General features: G+C 44.9%; 1 protein-coding gene across 1 annotated transcript; it reads right to left on the bottom strand.

Moving 5' to 3' along the window:
- Window positions 1–356: 356 nt before the first annotated feature.
- Window positions 357–20,062, bottom strand: FAXC (failed axon connections homolog, metaxin like GST domain containing). Its single transcript, XM_088534605.1, has 6 exons — window positions 19,759–20,062; window positions 18,713–18,848; window positions 13,407–13,603; window positions 7,262–7,479; window positions 2,146–2,262; window positions 357–650 (listed from the first exon to the last, which is right to left on the bottom strand). The coding sequence occupies exons 1-6, from the start codon at window positions 20,022–20,024 to the stop codon at window positions 370–372; spliced, it is 1,215 nt and encodes a 404-aa protein (XP_088390731.1). The 5' UTR covers window positions 20,025–20,062; the 3' UTR covers window positions 357–369.
- Window positions 20,063–20,209: the final 147 nt, after the last annotated feature.

Genomic DNA, 20,209 nt, shown 5'->3' with positions numbered 1-20,209 from the left:
AAAATGCTCCGCTTCTTGGAGGATTCTCCCACCTGATTTGGGAATCTGTTTTCCAATGGGAACAAAACGTAGACTGAGAAGTCCCACTTCCCTCTGGACCTCCAGTTTTCCCATATGTTCTTCCCATGTGTTTTTAATAACCATTTACCTTGATTCCATCTGAACACTTACACAAAATGAAATAAGGTTGGAATAGTCCAGGCAGCAGGTGACAGCCACAGCAAGCACAATGATCTTTTCCAAAGTGAAACAAACCTCTTCAGAATCCGGAAGAGAGAAAAAAAGAAAAAAAAAAGAAAAAAAAAAAACCAACCAGCCTGATCCCAAGAAGGGATCCGCATGTGTGCAAAGGGGAGCTGCTCGTACACGTCACTTGCACTGTTCCTGGTCATCCATGTCCACATCCGAATCAAAGAGCGAGTGTCCAGTGTAATCAGTGTCAGGGGTATGAGAAATGCTGTTCTCTGTCCCTTCCTCATCAAATGTTTCTGTCCTTGAATAAAAGCTGAAGTCCTGCAAGGGGGAGTAAGTCTTGCTTGTCTCACTGCTTTCCTCAGATTCATACAGAGTGTTATCATCGTCGTGGTGCCATTCAGGCCAGAATTTCCTCCTTATTCGTTCGCAGTACATAGCCAGGTTGATCAGTTCACCTGCAACACACCACAACAGGCCCCAGTAAATACGCACAGCCAGCAACGCTGTGACTCACCTTCAGGTGTAGAAACACATCTAAAACATTCGGAAATATATTGTGTAGGTTCTTTCAAAGAGGCCTCAGAAACCTTGCTTCAAAAGACCAAGACCCAATCAGTTCTTTGTGACAGTGCTTATAACTTTCATGTAACTTAAAATATATATTATTAACCTACATACAATAAGAAGGGCTACACAGAAATTAACATAAACACATGTGGCACAATAACTATCCCAAATTCAACCTTTACAGAAATAGTTGTAGCAAACAAAATTCTAGTATCACAGTTGTTTAAAATAAAAACTATTGTTTATTAGGTAGGAATACATGTCCAAAGACAGAATTTTCAAATTCATATACGCAGTATATGTAACTCATTTATTGAAGTATAGTGAATTTGGATACCGTTTTGGTTTTGCACCACCAGATGGCAGCACAGTCCACAAGATAAATTTGTTGCTTTTTAAGGTGTTTCTGTACTCACTGGCTCACTTCTAGTCCATGTGAGTACACTATGCCTTATATTAATACATTCATGTACATAAATAACAGCACACTTTGAGGGAGAACCGATTAGAAAAACCTCAAGGAAGAGCAAAGGAGTCACAGCTTGGTCAAGGGAATGAGTATGGGAAACGGACAGTCTGGATATGTCACAGCCCGAGCAGCTGCACGGGCAGATCTGTCCCTGCTGCCTGAGCATTTGCAGCCACTATCGGCTATTCACTCTGGTCAACAAACACAGTATTTCCTCTCAAAGTCCTTGGACCCCTCAGAATTTTATCTGTGCTTCCCTCAGAGGTCAAAAGGAAAAAGGACCTTGTCTCCATTAAACAATCTCAAGTATTTTTAGCTCGTGCAATGTTTTAACAGTGAGCAAATCCATGCCTCCAAATGGCTTTGTTAGCAGCTGTCTCCTGCTCACAGTGATTCTATAGACAACACTCATTTCTTTTACAACTGTTTCACATCCTTCTTCTCCTAGCTCTTCCCACTTTTAATAGTGTGCAAGTGTATCCTGGAAAGGGATGCCATGGCATATTTTTGTCACTCCACAAGAAAGGAAAGGAATAAAAATTAAAAATAAAGCCTTATCCTGTATCCTTAGTAATAACAAAGGCTCTATTTTCAGTGGAATAGCAGAACCTACAGTTCAATTCTACTCAGCAGAATGTGGCTCATGGCAGTGCTTCCATCTTCTAATACCTTACCAACACTCACTCCTTAAAGGTATCCAGTCTTTGCTATGTTAAACAGGTAAATCATAAAGTATAGAAATCAAGGTGAAAACAAACAAGAATCTGAAGACAACTCTATAGGATGCGATATCAAAGGCAAAAAGAGCCCATGATGCAGGTCAAGTGCTCCCACAGTCTCCAGATGTCCTCCAAGTTTAAACACAGAAAGTGCCACCATGTGATTTTCATTAGAGATCATTTAAACTTTCTTACCTTTGATCAGTCTCTCTGGTCTAGTCCCTGGTAGCGTCCACATGGCCTGTGCCAGATGCCCAAACACAGTAGCATCAACAGTGGAAAGCTTGGGTCCCATAATGTATTTCTTGTCACCTGCAAGTACAATAGCAAACATCTGTGGAACAGCTGTCACTTCTCCTCAGGAGAACACTGGATCTTTCCCTGACTACATCTTTAACACAACATTTTATTGAAATGATTTAGATGAGAACCTTTATGCTTCTTAAGATACAGGGGTTCAAAGATGGGAAGTCAACATGACTTAAATAGAATATTGTGCAAAATTTGGTTCAAGAATATGGTTCAAAAGCTATTACTCGAGGTGAAATCCATTTTGTGATTTCTCCATATCCATCACTTCTGTAACTAGGCCAGTTATAGAGTCAGTGGCCAAATAACCTCCTCTGGTCACCAGAGCAGGCAAAGAACACACACTGCACTAGCTCTGCTGTGTCTAAAATCTCAAGAAGGTGCTCAAAAGCATCATCTTCTCCTTGGGTATGGACTTAAAGTCATACTAAATGCACTTGCTGAAAGAATTTGGTCACCTTGCATCTCCCATGCTTGCTGATCCAGTTTCTGCTCACCCCTCTGATCATACTGAAAGTTAAAGTGGCACCCAAAGCTTTCCTCTCACGGAGCTTTTTCACAGCAGTTCACGTGGTAGCATTTGCAGAAGAGGCCAATGCATCTAGAAGCAGGACTTAGCTCTAGGCAGGAATGAGCAGCCTGGAGCTTTGAGGAAGTTTGCCAAGCATCTTCTCATATGACACATTGCTCTGACTATCGCTACAAGACTCTTCTTCCCTTTCCCTCCCCTCAAACTACTCCCAAATTCAGTCCTAATGCAGGCACTACGTGCTTGTGGAAGGCACCAAAATGAGAGCCCTAGGGAGACTTAAGAGACAAGTGCCTCACAGACAAGAACAAGGCAGGCTTTCTCCACACTACCTGGAAACATCCCACTGCCTAAACTACAGGAACAGAGAACAGGGCATTTTGCTCTTGGTTCCTCTAGCCTTGAACGGCATGATTCGTCCTACAGTTCTGTGAAAGGTTTATTAAGTGCATTGCTCGGGCTCCCCCCTACGATCTGTCACCTCTCTGATGAGATGCTGGACTAGCCCATGCCGTGGCTAGTTCCGTCTCCCATCCTGGGAACCCAGCTAAACAGGAGAAAGAATAAAATTACATTTAGAAGATGCCGCTGCTGAAAACGCATCCAGTGTGAGGTGGCCTCTGCAGAGCAGGTCCTGCACCTGGAGCCCAGTCAAGTAGGACATACAAATGAAACGTGCTCTATTTTTGAGACCAGGTTTACAGGATTGAATTGTCCCTCCACTGGCCCAGAGTGCTATAAGCTCTGAAATGTGGCATGCAATTGAATTCTCTAAATCCAGTTACTGCAGCTCCCTAGGACTTTCTTTACCTGTCCAATTCAAACTGCCTGCAATTCAGTGGGTTATTAAACGTCAGGGTTATTAAGTGGGTTCAGAAAAAATGGCTGGCAGTAAAATGGAGCAAATCTCAAAGCACAGTATAACCCAGTCTGTGATCCCTGTGTACCATAACGTGCCACAAAGCAGTGCTCAGGAATAGGCAGTAATGATACCTTCCTACAGCACATTGGGACTAACTTTAAAATACATAAAACTCTCTCCAATTCTTCCTAGTTTCATCATCTATTTCCTGAAAACTATGTGCAGGGTAAATGTTTTAAGTACTTTTTAGTATTTATGCGGTATCTGGCATTCGCTGATCTCAAGCTGGCCCCCAAACCACAGTTTCATGCTACTAAAAGACCATTTCACTTGCCAACACTAGGAAAATTTAATACCATGCAACCGAGCTCTAGAATTAGCTCATAACGATGTCATGCTGGGAAGAAATGCAGCATTTTAGCTGTTACTGCAGCTAAGGGGAGAGCTGAGCTATCCCTTTCTTTGGTAAATAGAGCAATTCCAGGTATACAACACCTCTTACTTGAAAGGAGTGGAAATGAGGGGGAAGAAGAAATAAAGGACTGCTCCCATAAAGCAGTACATTTTTTATAGGTCACCTCACAGCCCAAAACACCAACCCAGCACCTAATTTTGTGCCAGGTTACACAGTGTCTGTCCTCTCAGGGGTGACAAAACGCTACTCATCTTAAAAAGGTCTCCCTGCGCCCCTTGGCCAACGCTACAGAGGCGCCGCCACACGCGGGGCCCGAGCTGGATCACATCCGTCTGGCCCAGCGACACAGCCGTGCAAAGGCGCAGGATTCAGGAATGCCACAGGGATAGAGGGAAGCGGGTGGAAACGCTGGTGTGCGCAGCCCCGGCAGCTCTGCCCGCCTCGGGAGGGAGCTCCGTGCCTGGAAACTCCCCTTCCACCCGCGCCGTGGGCCAGCGCCTGCCGTCACTGCGCGGCTACCTCGCGGCTACCTCACTTCAACCACCCCAGCCCAGACCGAACCCGGACTCGGAGCCCTGCCGTGAGGCCCTGCGAGGCACACGCGTTCTCCTTGTATTGCCTGAATATTGTATTTGCCATCCAGAGACTGCAGGATGGAGTGCGAGGCGATGCCACGGGGAGGTCCATAAGAGCGGGATTTCGTTCTGATTCTCGTTTTTGGGAAACGTGCAGTAGTCTATTAAGGAAAGAGGGACAAGGGAGAAGGAAAAAAAAAGTGATTCTCAGAAATGTAAGGAATAAAAAAATGTGTCTGGGAATGTCAAAATGAGTGTCACAAGACCAGGCATCTGCCAAGTTATCACTCTCTGGAAGCAGCTCTTGGAATTTAAAAAAAGTTATTTGCATTCCCATTTGTATTTTTTCTGCTAAAAAATAGGGAGCATTAAATTAATCTCAGATGCCTGATGACTGGCAGCTGCAGCTATTAATACATGCAGCTATTTTACATTATAGACATCTTTCTCGAGCGCTTAATATTGCCTCCTAATTAACAGTCAAACTCCAAACTGCTGTCTCTTCTGGGAGAACACATGGGCATATATCCAGGTATCATACAACTAAAAAACTGATACAGTGGCAAATAACAAGGAAATCAGGGCACTACAAGCAAAAGAATGCAAATATGAAGATAAATACCTATAAGCAGGGAACAGAGAACATACTCAACAGGAGGCAAACAGAAACAGTTCTGGTTTCTTGTTTGCTTTTATGTTCAACAGATGAAGAAAATACATCATGGAGATGCTTGAAGACTTCCACCTACTTTTCCCACCAAACACGAGACAGATAATTTGATTACAGCATTTATCTCCAGGAGATGATAGAGGCCACCCAGGAGGTGAGTCTGCAGACAAATTTCTATTTAAAATGGACATTTTGATGTGATTAACAGCTGTCACCAATAAAAGCAGTGGCATTTCCACTATTGAAATCTTCAAGTCAAAACTGGATGCCTTCTGGAGAGGCATGCTTTAGCCAGAAACAAGAGAGCAGCCTCCGGACAGAACACACGCAGATGTGTCTGGATGATTTAACGGTCCCTTTCAACCTCACACATTAAAAAATCTGAGAATCAACGTAGATTGCAGAGACAGAAAGCTGCAGATAAATCCAGGGGACAGACTAAACAGCAATTACAGAAATGCAAACTCAGTGATGCTTACAAACAAGAAAGGATCGATTTGTCATAGCCACACAACTTCTGCAGGCCCATGTGCTACGCAGCGAGGGCTAGGCTCACTCTGAATAGAGCTCTGCTCTGAGCTGCAGCACCCGTGTATGACCCAGGGAAAGATCAGAAGACTGAGAATGATCAGACTAGGCTGATGAAATCTGTCTGTCTTGCCACAGCATGTAATTCATGCAGTACTCAGCACTCTAGAGAAACTGGGTGTGGGAGATGCACAGGAATACATTGACTACAGAAAGCAGAAGACTCTGAAGAGCGTTCAGGAGTTAGTTTCAGTCTTCTCTTGGACTATGCATGTATGTCTGCCCTTGGCAGTTGGGGATGACTCCAGCCGTTTCTTTCCACAGGGTTTATCCACACGCTGCCAGCCTTGAAGCCTCTTCCTTCTCCCTCTCAGCAAGCACAATTTCCTGCTTTCTGCTGAACGCTCCTCACCCTTGCTTTCCCCATGCACCCTACCCTTACCTATCCAGAGCATATGTAACCTCTCCTCCGCCTGTAATGCAGGAAAGTGCAGGAACCAGCACGGGAGGCTGGGAGGCATCGTCCTTCCTGCCATCTGCTCAGCCACCTCTTTAGAAAAATCATAACTGAGAACAAAGTAGCAATAGAGCTACCACTTCTCTTGGGTCCTGGCTTATTCAAAACTATAATTTTTGGTTATTCAGTGTTTCCTATCTCTTTGCAGCTAGGGAGAGGCAAGCTCAAAGGAAGGGACAGTCTTCCCCAGGCCAATTCCTTGAAATGCTAATTTTATACAAAATGTTATGTAATTAGGGGTCAACAGACTCTGAAGCAAGAAGCACAAGGCAAACACCTCTGTTACATATTTCAGCCTCGGTTACACATCAGAAAAGAGATATGATACTAGCTCAGTTAGGTCAGCATCAAGACTAACTCTACAGAAGCCATAAGCAACAAGCAACAAACCTTAAATCATCTACTCTGATAGTACTGACCCATCTCCTACCAGGAGCTTTCACCAACCACATACAACCACACTCCAGCTCATAAAAATAACATCTGCAAAGGAATTTCAGAGGACAGCCTCATAATGATCCATCAAATAGTCATGAGTCCCATTAAGAAAAATGAGATTTCCCGAAGCATAAATAAGAGGTTTCATTTCCAGAACTGAACACTGCATTTTCCTAATTCACATAGCAGGATGCAATTCCAAAGATCACAGGCCACATTCTGTTCTCTACAAAGAAACACCGGAGCTCAGGAAAACATCGACGGGTACACTCACCCCTCGAGGAACACTGATTAGCAACAAGCAAACAGCAGGAAAAGCAGCGCTGTCCCTGCGAGAATGCAACCAGCACGGACAACAGCCCTAGGGTGCACCCGTGTGCTCCCGGTGTTGAGCTGAGTGGGCTGATCCACGGGGGTTCGGTTTGGGCAGGCGCCGGGCGCTGCGGAGGGGACCACGGGGTACGTTACCCAGGAGGCCGGCGAGCGAGCGCATGTCCTTCTCCATGAGCGCGTAGATCTCCTCCTCGGAGAAGCGGCCGATGCCGTGGCCGTACATCTCCCGTTTCACGATCCCTTTGGTCAGATGGCAGAGAATCCACCTCAGCAAGTCACTGAAGGGGCCGTACATGGAAATCATCTTTCGGGTCTCGTGGAGGTTTTCCACCCATTGGCAATACGCTAAAGTCCTGGAAGGACAGGAAAATAAGTTAAACCAGTGCAGTAGTCAGCCCGCCCATCACCGCACTTCAAAACACTCTTGCAGAAATTAGAGACCTTCCTCTATACTTCACAACTTGGTGCTTTTTGCCCTGACATGGAGGGCTACTTGCTGGCAAAAAGCAGACCTTGGGGGCAACTCACAGCGTCAGCGAGAACTCCAGAGAGTACAACTGGATTTCCAACACTTACACAGGCTGCCCAGTGTTTAGCCTCTCAAGAAGTCATGACTCCCTTAAGGAAAAAGGAGGTTCTCACTGAAACATTTATAAATAAGGCTGAAAAAATTTGTTAAATTACTGTAAAAAAATGCTGTGACAAGCAGATTTATGATCTGAAGAAGGTCAGACTGCACTGACCTGGGCAAGTGGGAACTCTTTCCTACTGACCTGTTCCTCTCAGTTTTTGTACTACTGAAACTTAGCAATGCAGCAATTTTGCCCCAAAATACACACTCTTCTAACAGTCATTTGTTCAGAAGACGCTGCTCTACACAGAAACTAGCAATGACACAATCTTTCCCAAAAGTCCCACATACAATTAAAGAGGTGGTTGTTAAATTAGGCTATCATCTCCTATATTTTTTTAACCACCTGATGACAATGTTTATCTTAGGGATTTTGTTGCATTTCAGCTTCATTGAATAGCAAATATATTAACTTGAAAGCATGATTTATCGAATTCTTTTATCAGCTAAAATTTTCATTTCCTAACATGAATTTTTATTCTTCACTGTTTTAGCAAGGAAACAAAAAGAAAAATGGTTTGTTGCCATTGCTAGTTAGAAAAAACTTGTACAAAAATAACCATTAATTTCTCCGATATTTAATACCTTCTGATAAGGGGCATTTTAAAGAAATAAAAAAGACTACGCAACTTCTATCACTAATTTCACAGGAAACTGCAAAAAAAAAAGGATATAGATAATTACATCTCAAAGTATATGAGAAAAAATATGTGAAGCAAATAGGATCTCAAACATTGTGAGCTTATAGCCATTATTTTACAGTATTTTCAGGAGTTTCCAAATGGAAAAATCTAGCAGTGGACTTGCACATTCGAGATTTTAGGTGAACTGACTCACAGAGATATAACAAACAAGTGACACTACACAGAAAAGTTGAAATATCAAAAGCTGCAAGTTTGCATATGCAGTATCTTTACATTAAATTCTTTCGTTTCCAAGATGATCAGAACTCAGTTTTTCTCATTTTCAATATGACTTGGTTTTATCACTGCACATATTGCTAATTACATGTTATTTTCTTAGTGTCTATACTGAGCAGAAATTCAAGAAAGAAAAACAATCAAAAAACAAAAACACACACACAAAAAAGCAAAATCTGAGGAATTACCATTAGCATGAGGTAAAAGGAGAATATTTGCCATAACAGCTGAAAAAATAAACAATCCACTTGCAGTTCAAATTTACAATTATAGCAACGTAGAACACAAAAGGCATTTTCAGTTCTACTACAAATTGGCCACTGCAGGCCAATGTTGTCTTCTCAATTTGATGCCACTAAGCCAGGAATGGTGAGGCATGCGTGTGTTTTGCTGCAAATGCATAAACACAAAGCAACAGAAATGTGCCTGCTGTGTTGTGGATGGCTTTTATCCTCAACAAAATTCTCCACGAGCTCTTGCATCATATTCATATGACAAAAACGAATTCCACTGATGCTTCATATGCTTCGATACGCCCCTTCGAATGGAAGTGCTTTACACCAGCCTTCTTGCTTTTCAACATATTGATTTCTGGTTAAGTTGCTGGGCTAGTATCAGCAAAGTGGAGCTTGAGAGCATGCCAGTTTTAGAGAGGGGCACCAACATAAAAGGAGGAACACGGAGCCAGCAAGCGAAGGAGTCAACAGGTAGTGACAAAACATTAGCTTGGGTCAAGAGATGTGGTACAACACTGCTTTAGTCCAATGACAGATACAAAAGGTGGGACAGTAATTAACAAAGATGGAATAACACTGCGCTGAAAGCAAACAGGTCTCTGATAATGCAGAACATTTCAGAGCTGCTGTTTCATGGGCCTGTGAAAGGCCAAAATCCCTTGGACAGTCACAACTTTGAACAGGAAGACAATGTCTTGTCTTGCTGCTAACATTAGGAAATAACTAATTTTCTGCATATGTCTGCTATTACTTGTATTACTTCAACAAGCTAAGAAAAGCTGTCCTCCAGAAGCACTGCTGTGTGTGTCGCTCCAAGAACCCTCTTTCCCCAGCACGTAGGAAATCAGCTTCTCCTGGGGGTTCTGCAACACAGTCCAGCTGCTTTAAGGTAACGGAGCTGGCCACAGGGAGCAAAGCAAGAGCAAACCAAAGAGAAGGCAGGAGGCTCTGCTCTAGCGCCTCTGAAAAATCCCTCCGGTCGCTCACAACTAATTTGGCCCCTTAGAGCTGCCACGACCACGGTTCGGCCCCAGTCGCACCTGCTGGCTGGCACTGCGCCAAGAATCAGCAACCGTGTCTAGGACAGCTTTAATGTCAGCACTCAGCATGAGGGAGGTTTGCCACAAAGGCAATTAGTCTGCGCTGTAAAACAAAAAGACCCTGCCCTAGCGCCCACTTGGTAGCTCGGGGGCAGGAAGGGTTTGGATGTGGAAGACACAGAGACCAGATGAACAGGCTGACAATCCTGAGAACGATGCAGGGTAAGCAGAAGCCACTGGACTTAGGTGATCCTGTCTAGAGCCTAAACACAGCCCTAGATGTGTCCCTATCACCTCCAATGAGCGAAGTCGTCACAGGCCCCAAATCTCAAATTTGCACGGAGAAAGAATGCAGCTAACCAGACCAGCATGAGTTTATTCCTATAAAACTATGGCCCTGAGCAGGCAAAGAAAAATGCAGAATCAGATTTAGAGACAAAGTTAAAACCACTTTTAGAACTGGCTTTGCCAGGCACTTTACTAAAATAATTCCATTCAAATGTTGATTACATTGTGCTTTCCATCACAAAAAAAAGTTCCTCTGTATTTAATCCCACCTGTCATCCCTCTGCCTCAAGTTGCATAAGCAGAACATCGGCAAAGCTACAAAAAGTTAGGAAATAGCAGAAATCAGGTAGTCTATATAGCCTAATCCAGCCTAATTATGTAATTTGCAGTATAGCTAGTAGTTATGTGATCACATAATTATTTTAAATATTCGCTTGAACTGAGCATTAGCTCAGTTCAAGTGAGAACTGAACATTAGCATTTCCATTTGTGCCAGAACATCTGTACAGTTCTCAGACTATAAATACAACAGAAACACATTAAAGAATAATGCTATAGGAAAGGAATAAATCTGAAGTACAGACATAGCAGCAACTTTGGCCTCTTTATAAAGTTTGGAAGAAGAGATGGAAAACGTGACTCATCAATAGTGGTTTGCCTGATCATCCCTAAACCAAAATACAAAAAAAGATAGCAAGGCAAGGGAGGGGCGTTGAGAATGACGTGAGCTGGGGGTTATTCTTCCCATCTGAATTCTGTGCGAGGTCGAAGTTTGTGGGCTGGAATTTCCTGATGTACCAAAGGATGTCAACAAAGTCCCTGCACAGGTAGCTGTAGAAACCTGCTTGCCATGCAGCTTCCAGAGTAAATGGCTTTTGCAGGACTCAACCTTCATCACTGCCACCAGCAGGAGAGATAGCACTGTTATAACTGACTTGATGTATTTAAACATTGTTTATATTCTGTTTAAACCATGGCCAAGTTTGAATTCCCTTATATCACCATATCATGCTTTCCCTGTTCTTCGGGCACTCCCTGCACACATCCATCTTGGACAACACGGTAAGAGGGCACATTTGCATGGTCTTGAAAGACAAAACAAGCAATGAGTTACATAAATATATTTTTAAAAAACTATAGTTTGACAACACAAGCAAGGCAACCTAATGGGTTAGACTGGTTAAGCTCAAAGCTTTAGCTTCTCGATAGGCGCATTAGTGTTAATGACCTCAAGATCCCTCTCCTAAGACTAAAGCATTAGAAAGTATTTGCAAGCTATGACTGGTCCAAGCACCAGGGATTCCCAGGTTTCCTATGTTTGCAACACCAAGTAGCCCAGCATGCAAATGTAGGAAGGACTAAGAAATCAGGCATGTTCTGGCCTTTCTTACACAGAAAGTCCAATCCCACTAATGTGCTGGGGATACATGGAAAACTGGAGCATCCTGAAGGTGGCCGTGTGGCACCCAGCTGATTTCGAGTGGCCCACTGACTGCTGCACATGGCTGAGCCAGAAACAACCCAAGACAAGAGCTGGGCACTCATACGAGCTCTGAAGCCAGACCCAAGACGCTAGGTGAGAAGCCAAGACCTGGGCTGCAGAACTGGGTTGCATCCTTTCCTCCCTGCTCTCTCAGGCGTCGGGTTAGTTAGCAGGCTTTTCTTCCGCCTCACTCAAACGCAGGAACAGCTTAACAGGCTAGGCATTCTCCAGGGACAGGGGTTCCAGGGCCTGCTCCAGTCACTCCTGCATCCCAGAGACAGGCTTTAATGCCCACACTAGCACCTGTGCACTTTCTCACCATCCTTCTGTGCCTTAGTGAAGCTCAGTCCTGCGATTAAACAGAAAAGGCCACATGGAAGCACACCCGGGCGCATTCAAATCCTGAGTTATTTCAGATTTGCCCATCTCTCTGTCCGAGTCCGCACGTGACTTTGCGAGATGTCTCCCTCCAGCTCCCGCCTCGCGCCCCGCAGGGCCGGGGCAGCCGGCACGAGGACGCGCAGAACCTGGGAACGGTTCTTACCAACACTGCTACACTCAAGGCAGTAACTCCACAGACCACGGAACAACCCGGACTAAGGACAGGAGGCATTAAACACCTTATCTTCCCTTCCATTAACTGGAAGAAAATACAATTTTAAAAAAATCGTATTTGCAAATGACTGAAGTCTGGGAACGGTAATTAGATTTTTGAGGATATATCACTGCAGACTGGGTATAAGAGACAATAGTCTGGGTTCGGAAAGAAGGGTTATGTTTCTAAACCATATCATTTCATTTCGTCTGCTAAATGCTAACATTGTCCCTAAGAATGACTTGAACAGCAACACGTGTCACGTTAAAGTAGAGCTTGGGCTTAAACACAAGCTAGAAAACAGCATAGAAAACTACCGGGAGCAAGCCTTGTGCCTGCACAGGTATCCCATGCAGGATCCAAGACACTGTGTCCATCTTCCACTTCTATGAATCCACTTTTGAAAGGACAAGGAAGCAAAGACTAAAATATGAAGGGTGAGAATAAAAAAGAAACAGATATTTTTTGTAAAGGTGAGAGTAAAATGTATTAATACCAACAGTTTTAGATTTTCGTTCATGTATGTACTTCAGTTGGACACTGTATTTCTCAGGATCCTGTATCCTACCAGCTGGCACACTAGGTCGCAACACATACTAACAGGACAATTCTGGGTGAGAGGACAACCATATATATTGCAGTCACACCCATAGATTATTAAAAGCAGAGACTGTAAGAACACAGTATTTGGGATTAACTCCAAATTCTGTAATTTCTGGGAGCTTTCCGCTGTCAAGCTACAGAAGTATATGGTCATCCTGACTTTTAGCTTTAACAGGGCTGTTTCTCCAGCTTTGAAGGCCATGTGCAACAGGACCAAGCCCACTGCTGCTCCCTTCTACAAGGCTGCAGGCAAAGGGCCTGATTGTTTCCATCACTTATACACGGCTACAGCTCCCAGAGCAGTCACTCCAGATTTATGCTAGTGAATAGAAAGAAGCACCAGTTCCCTAGAGTGAGAAAACTTGCAAAATTCATAATTGATTTTAGGTTTCCTGCAAAACAAATAAGCACACATTTCCAGACAAAAGTGCAGGTGAAGGTTTGACAGCAGCAGAACAGAACTAGCTTTACCATGCAAGCTTACCAATAGAAGTGCTCCTCCACCATTTTTGTCACTGCTCTGGAAACAGCTCTTTCATGTGGACCAAGGTGTTTATTTAAATTCACTCCAAGTTTCTCTTCCAAAAAGTCAATAATGAACTCAGTGCCAGACACCCTTGTGTGATTATATTCAATCCACGGCATTTTCCCTTGAGGGGAAAGTTTTCCATCAAAATAGTTCTAAGAAAAAAAGCAAGTAAACAAACAAACATACAGACAAAAAGGCCCTTGAGATTCTGTTTATATCAAAAATAAAGCTTTTTAAATAATTTTCTGCGTTTTAAAGGCAACATTATGCAACAAACATTCCAAAAAAAGGTCAATACTCTCTCTACTAGTGGTAGTTACTAAATCAGAGCAACAGTATTACTCTATATGAAAATATAAAAACAGCTATTTCCAGGCCCTGCAATGCTTTTATACTAGAAGTTGTATGTTCTAACACTACTTAAGTAGTTATTTACTTAAGAGGCTGGAGACACTCCAACCTCCCAGAGGACGGGACCCAGTATTTTAAGCAAGTTTTTAACCACCAAAATCACACGAACTTTGGCTCTGAGTTGTTACAAAGCAACACTTTTCATGTTGACAGTTTTGTACAAAGTTAATCCACTACCTGTTCAGAAAGCTGCACCAGCTCTGAGGATAAAATACACACCCCAAAGTGTACAATGAAATGCGTACCATCCCCTCACTGGGTAGCAGGGAAATCTGCCTTTACACATGCTCCTAAATTTCATAGCTTAGAAATTTCACATATTTACAGACACGCTTATTACAACTGGATCTACAGGAGTTCAGCACCTTTGCCGAGTACAACATTAGTTGTACCCATACATCTTCTTAATGTAGCATTCCTACAGGAATATTAAGGTATTTCTGCTTTTTACAGTTGAAGGAGGTGGAACATGGAGCTTAAACAGAAAATGTATTTCTCATTCTGACAAGCTCTACAGGAATTCCTGGCTTGCAAAATGTGATCAGGCATTTGACTTCAACTCTCTTTTTTCTTCTGAAAGTAGAGACACAAGGCAGAACTGCTTTCCTTTCTTGGGGTTCAACTCCTGGTGTGCTGTTATTTAGAAAGAGAAAAGAAAATCCTAGCTCAGAAACATGAATCACAGACTCACAAATAAAAGGCACTCTGAACTCAATCCCTGGCAGTCACCCCAAGTACTTTAGGGTCTAGTTCCTGATCTCTGAAGGTTTAAGGTTAGCAGTTGTGTGGTGACTTAATTGCATCTAAAATATCTCAAATATTTCCCCTTCGTAGCCCCATTAAAGGCTGATTAAGGTATCTCATTATGCAGCCAAGAGCAGACACCAGAATGCAACTCCAAGCCAGCCCTCTCTTTGAACACACATCACCTTGGCCACTGCTCAACCATGCGAGTGCATGTCCACCTCCAGAAGCTCTTCCCTTTGGATCGAAGCAGAAGGAATGGGTCACACTGCTGGGAAGAACACAGTGCCTTCTGCTTGGAGCCCCCTCTGGGCCTTCTGCCCAAGCAAACATTATGGCAGGAGGGGCCAGTTACGCAGTGTCTCATCTACTGAACTTTATTCCTTGAGAGGTGTAATGTGTGTATGTCACACTGAACCCTGCTCACTTAACCTATATTTAAGTCCGTAGGGCTTTTCAGTAAGAGATACCCTTCACTGTACAACTATGTATAACAAACACCGATGTTTTGCAGAAGGTGTTGGACCTTATTACTGTTATCCTCTGCATTCTGCATATCCTCTGCATTACAGAAAAAGTACATTCTTTCTACATAAATACATGCTTATTCAAGCACATCTTTTTGTTTTGGTTTGTTTTTTTATATAAAAAAAAGTTTTGTCCTTCACTAATGCTACTTTTAAAAACTAGGGTTCCTATGGGAAAGTTGCTTTAGGTACACTTAAAAAAAATGCTCAGGATTTTCATGTGTCATTACATTTAGTTTATCAAACAAAACAGAAAGTATCTTCTGACGATCTAAGACCACCTTAATCTCTGGACAAACGTTCACTTATTCTGTTCTTACATTCACTGTGCTCAAGTAGGTATTTTTAGGTTTGAAACCTCAGTATCCTTATAGCTGCTACTAATTGCCATCAAATATTTATCAACTTTCCACTTAAAAACTGGCCAGCTGCAAAGCGGGGAAGAAACTTTGGTATCACCATAAAAAAAAAAAAAAAAAAAAAAAGACAAAAGCCCTCTCATAGTACATTAAATGCAGCCTACAAAGCAACTTTAATAAAAGCTCCTGAGAAGCTCATTTATAGGGGAATTTATAAACTGAATAGCATAAGGCACTCTGGAGTCATTTTATAGTAGTCTCTAGAAAAACTAAGGCTCCAAATTTCCAACTTCCAATTTACTGCTGCTTATGTCTTACCTTTCTTCATGCATCTTCTCAAAGAGATGATCGTTTTCCTAGATCTCATAGGAAACAGCATGTTTCTGCTGTGCTAATACTAATCAGTTCATATAAATGCTCAGAACTTTAATATCCATAGGAAAACCCCTGAAGATCCCCACAGGCACCCAAGATGGGTTCCTTCAAAACAAACTTTATGAAGAGCTTCAAATTCATATACTTTGAAAAAAAAAAACAGCTAGGGAAGCAAGTGTCCCTGCAGTCACCTGCAGTGGCCTGCTGGTAACGCACTGATGAGGGACCCAAATAAAATTTAGAAAGTCTTTGGGTAGCAGATTCCCCATAGGCCACTAATTCCAGCTCCAAATCACTGTGTTTATCTTCTACCCTCCAACAAGGTGTTCCTAATGCCCCCCTGCAGTCTGCTCCTGTTCCGGCCCTGCCTTCCGCAGCCAGAAGCAGCACCGCACTCCTAACGACAGGAACTGAATCTCTGCTTCTTTCAGATGAGAAAAGCTGTTTCCTCTGCTCACAAGTTTACCTGCACCTCTAAAAAGGCTCCAACTCTAAAATCCAATCTATGGCTGGTCACCTAACGAACAAGGGATGAGATGCTCTTACAGCAGGCCAGCCAAACACCTCTCTCCTGCGTAAGGAGCCACAGACACCAAGATTCCCTACTGAGCAGCATGAAGCAGGGTGGGACAAAGTGACCCACAGGAAGCAGGACCACTGCTGCTAAATACTGCTCTTTCTTGTGCCTAAAGCGAGGTTTCCTCCAGCAGTGTAAGCACCAGCTTGACACAATGACTGATCCGAACTGCGGTCAAGACCGCAGTTGTGGCCACCTCAGCACAAGGCCACAAGACGACTGTACTCCACCCAGATTCCTCCATTTTGCCTGTATTTCCACTTTTTTACAGAGTATGAGAGAACAAAATTAAAGACAGCGTTTCGATTTACACCGAGAAAAAGGTTCTCTAAAATGAGACAGGCTGAAAACACTTGTGCGCTTAGAAGACCGGCTGCAACAGGGAACACCGGAGCCCCCCAGACACCCAGGGGCTGCACGGCGAGCAGAGCGCAGACCCGCGCTGGAACTACATAAACTACTCGGTCGTGACTCTGGCTGTTTCCGTGCTGACCTACATGGGCTTCCCGGCCTGATTTGCCACGTGGAACAGAAAAACACATGCTGGGAAAGGGCAAAAGGGAACAGCCAAAGCAGGCTGAAAGGCAGGACTGCTGCTCCTGGGCGTCGTGCTGACCTACACCAGCTTATGCACCTACAGCCAGTTAACTGCTCCTAAAGGGAACAGGGAGAAAGAAGAGAGGCTACAGCAGAATGCAGTGATTCATCTGCAACCAGATAAATTCCTTATCAAAAATAAAAAGTGGAGAAAAACTCTCTGGAAAGCCTTCCCTCTCTAAAAGACTCCATCCTGAAGCACCCAAGTATAGAGGATTATCTTTCAGAAATAATCAAATTTGTGACAATCATCTTTTATATGGCAACTTTAATTACTCTCCACTAGGGCAATTTTAATCATTCCAAACCTCCAAACCGCACAAACTGCCAAACAGAACATAGATTCCACCAGAAATAATTTTCCCTTCAAATGTGCAGTTTCTCTATATATTATTGAGAAGTAATACATCTTAGGTCCTCCTGGCCCTGTCCAAACTTCAGTGTCTCACCGATTCTGTGAAACAAACTGAGGAAAATGTATCCTGTGGCCTGGAAACCTCTCTGCAATATGCTGCAGGACTTGATTCAAGCATCATTAATTTTAACATAACAGACATTAAATCTCACGCTTTAAAAGCTAGGAGTGTTTTAATCAGATTAGAAAGTAGAAGGATATCAGTTACAAATACGTTAAAAATTGTAAAAGGCCTTGTTTTACCCTTGCAAAACATTAGATTTGAACGAGCAACCTTCATAATAGCTTGACAAGCACTAAAAATAAAAAGAATCTGAACCTATCTTGGGTGAGCGTGCAACTTACCCACAACTCAGCCCCTTTCAGACAAAGTCAGGTCCCAAACTTACTCCACTTGAAAAACAGAGACATTTCTCCCATATTTCTCCTGCCTAGGATCCTTATCATATTTATCAGTACTGTTGTATCATCTTAAATGCACATGATGTACGTCTACAAACAGAAAAAAAACCCTCACCCTGTGTCTTGCATTGCGCGTAACCTCACTGCCAACTCTGCAATGAATTGTGAAAGCCAAAGCAGTGGCAATGCAACTAAACCTTGACTTTTGTAAACAAGAGAGCTAGATCCAGATGCTGCTCTCCTGTCTCGCACTCACTGCAGCAGCCTGAGCTTCATCCCCTGTGGAAAGATGGCACCAGGTTCTGCTCTACGGGGCCCCAGTGCTACTAAAACACAAGATTCGTGACTTCTAAAAACAATCCTGTTTTCCTTCATCCGAGGGGAAGCACCAGTGACAGGAGGTTAAGTGAAAGGAAGACACATCTTTCAAGGAGAGCACAAGAGGGAAACCCTCCAGGAAAACAAGAAGTTTCAACTGTACAATCTTTATCTCCTTGGCATCGTGAAAATCAGAGACCAAATAACACTGGTTTAGTTTTAGGGTATTACTTGGCATTATATAACCTTCATACTACTCTCCCACTTAAGCATTTCTAATCGGGATTAATTTCTAACACCCATTCAGCTTTGCCAATTAAACCTAGAACTGCTTAGACCAATCTGCTTATTCAAGTCATACCCTTAAAGGTTACAGCACAAATTTAGCCAGAGAGAAGCAAGCAGCAGATTACCCACCTATTTGTATGTACGTTTTACATTTCCTTCCACGAGGCAGGACTTTTTTTTTTTCCATTATTTGCCATTTCATGTGATTATAAATAACTGCAACATGAAGAAACAGTGTCCAAATTTACCTGGTAGGGTAAATCAGCCATCCTTAAGTAAGTTTCCATTTTCAGACAGAAAGGATTTAAACTTGGGACACCATTGTTAGGCCTCGAAAATTGATGCAGTATAATGGCATCTTTCGAGTCAACCTCTTGCTCTTTCCTATCAAAAAGGAAAAAAAAAGGGGGGGAGGAATTAAGGAAACAAACAAACAGGTGTGTCATGCATCTATATATTAAACACACACACGGCAGAAACCCTGTCTGAAGCAAAACGTACATCCTCCCTTAATGGACGACGGCAATCGGGTTTATTTATTTGTTTGTTTGTTTGTTCATTCCCGGAGCCTGGAGTCACCCAGCAGCACTTAGGCCGCTGTAGCGGGCAGGACGCTCGGCTAATCCCGCACCAGGGAGCACTGGAAACCCAGTGGAGGACATGGAGGCCCTGCACGGAGCCAGGCCCCGCGTCCCCGTGCGACCCGCCGAAGGGGCCGCTGCTCCGAGGAAGGTGCCAGCCCGGGGCACCGCACCGGGGACACGCGGGGGCTCGGGGGCACCGGCAGCCCCGTCCCGGCGCCGCGGCGACGTAAGATGGCTGCAGGTGCGGCGAGGCCCGAGGTGCCGCCACCTCCGGCCACGGGCATCCCGCGAAGCTGCTTCTCCACGGGGGGCCGCCAGGAGGCAAACGCGAAAATAAATAAATAAATACGTAAATAAAATTTATGTGCTAATAAATACATAAAGTTTATGTACTCGAGGCGCGCGCGATGCGGCCGGGCGCCGCACTCGCGCCCTTCCCGCGGCGCATCCCTATCCAGCGCGGCATTCCCGAGACGCCCTTCCCGTGGCGCATCCCTATCCAGCGCCCTTCCCGCGGGCGCATCCCTATCCAGCGCGGCGCTCCCGAGGCGCCCTTCCCGCGGGCGCATCCCTATCCAGCGCGGCATTCCCGAGGCGCCCTTCCCGCGGCGCATCCCTATCCAGCGCGGCGCTCCCGAGGCGCCCTTCCCGCGCGCTCTCCGCCGGCCTCCCCGCCGGCGCCGCGGCCGCCATTTCGCGGCGCCGCTCACCGTATGGCGAGCAGCTCGTGGAGCAGGTAGGCGGCGGCGGCCAGCAGGGCGCCGCCCGTCAGGTAGAGCGTCTTCTTCCACCACGAGTCGGAGCCGAGCGCCGCCATGGTGCCGCCGGCGGGCAGCGGGAAGGCGACGATGTCGCCCCCATAGAGGGCGGGCGGCGGCTCGTCGGGCGCCGCGCACCAGCCGAGCGCCAGGCTGCGGTTGCGGCTCAGGTCCGCCACGCAGGAGCGCGGCGCCGCCAGCGCCACGGCCCAGGGCATGGTGCGGCCCCGCCGCGCCGCCGCCGCGGCTCCCGCATGCCCGCGGCCCGCGGAGCCGCCGCGCGGGGCTCGGGGCGGGAGCGGCGCCGCGAGGGGAGGGGAGGGCCGCGCTGCGCTGCGCTGCGCTGCGCGGGGGAGGCGCCCGCCGCGGGGCCGCTGGCGCCGGCCGCTCCTCTTTGCCCCTT

The sequence above is a fragment of the Tinamus guttatus genome, unplaced genomic scaffold (assembly GCF_059628265.1).
Source record: "Tinamus guttatus ecotype Peru unplaced genomic scaffold, ASM5962826v1 Tinamus_guttatus_pri_ptg000036l, whole genome shotgun sequence".
NCBI lineage: Eukaryota > Metazoa > Chordata > Aves > Tinamiformes > Tinamidae > Tinamus > Tinamus guttatus.
The sequence above is the reverse complement of the archived record's forward strand: the minus strand, read 5'-3'. Positions and strand labels throughout refer to the sequence as shown.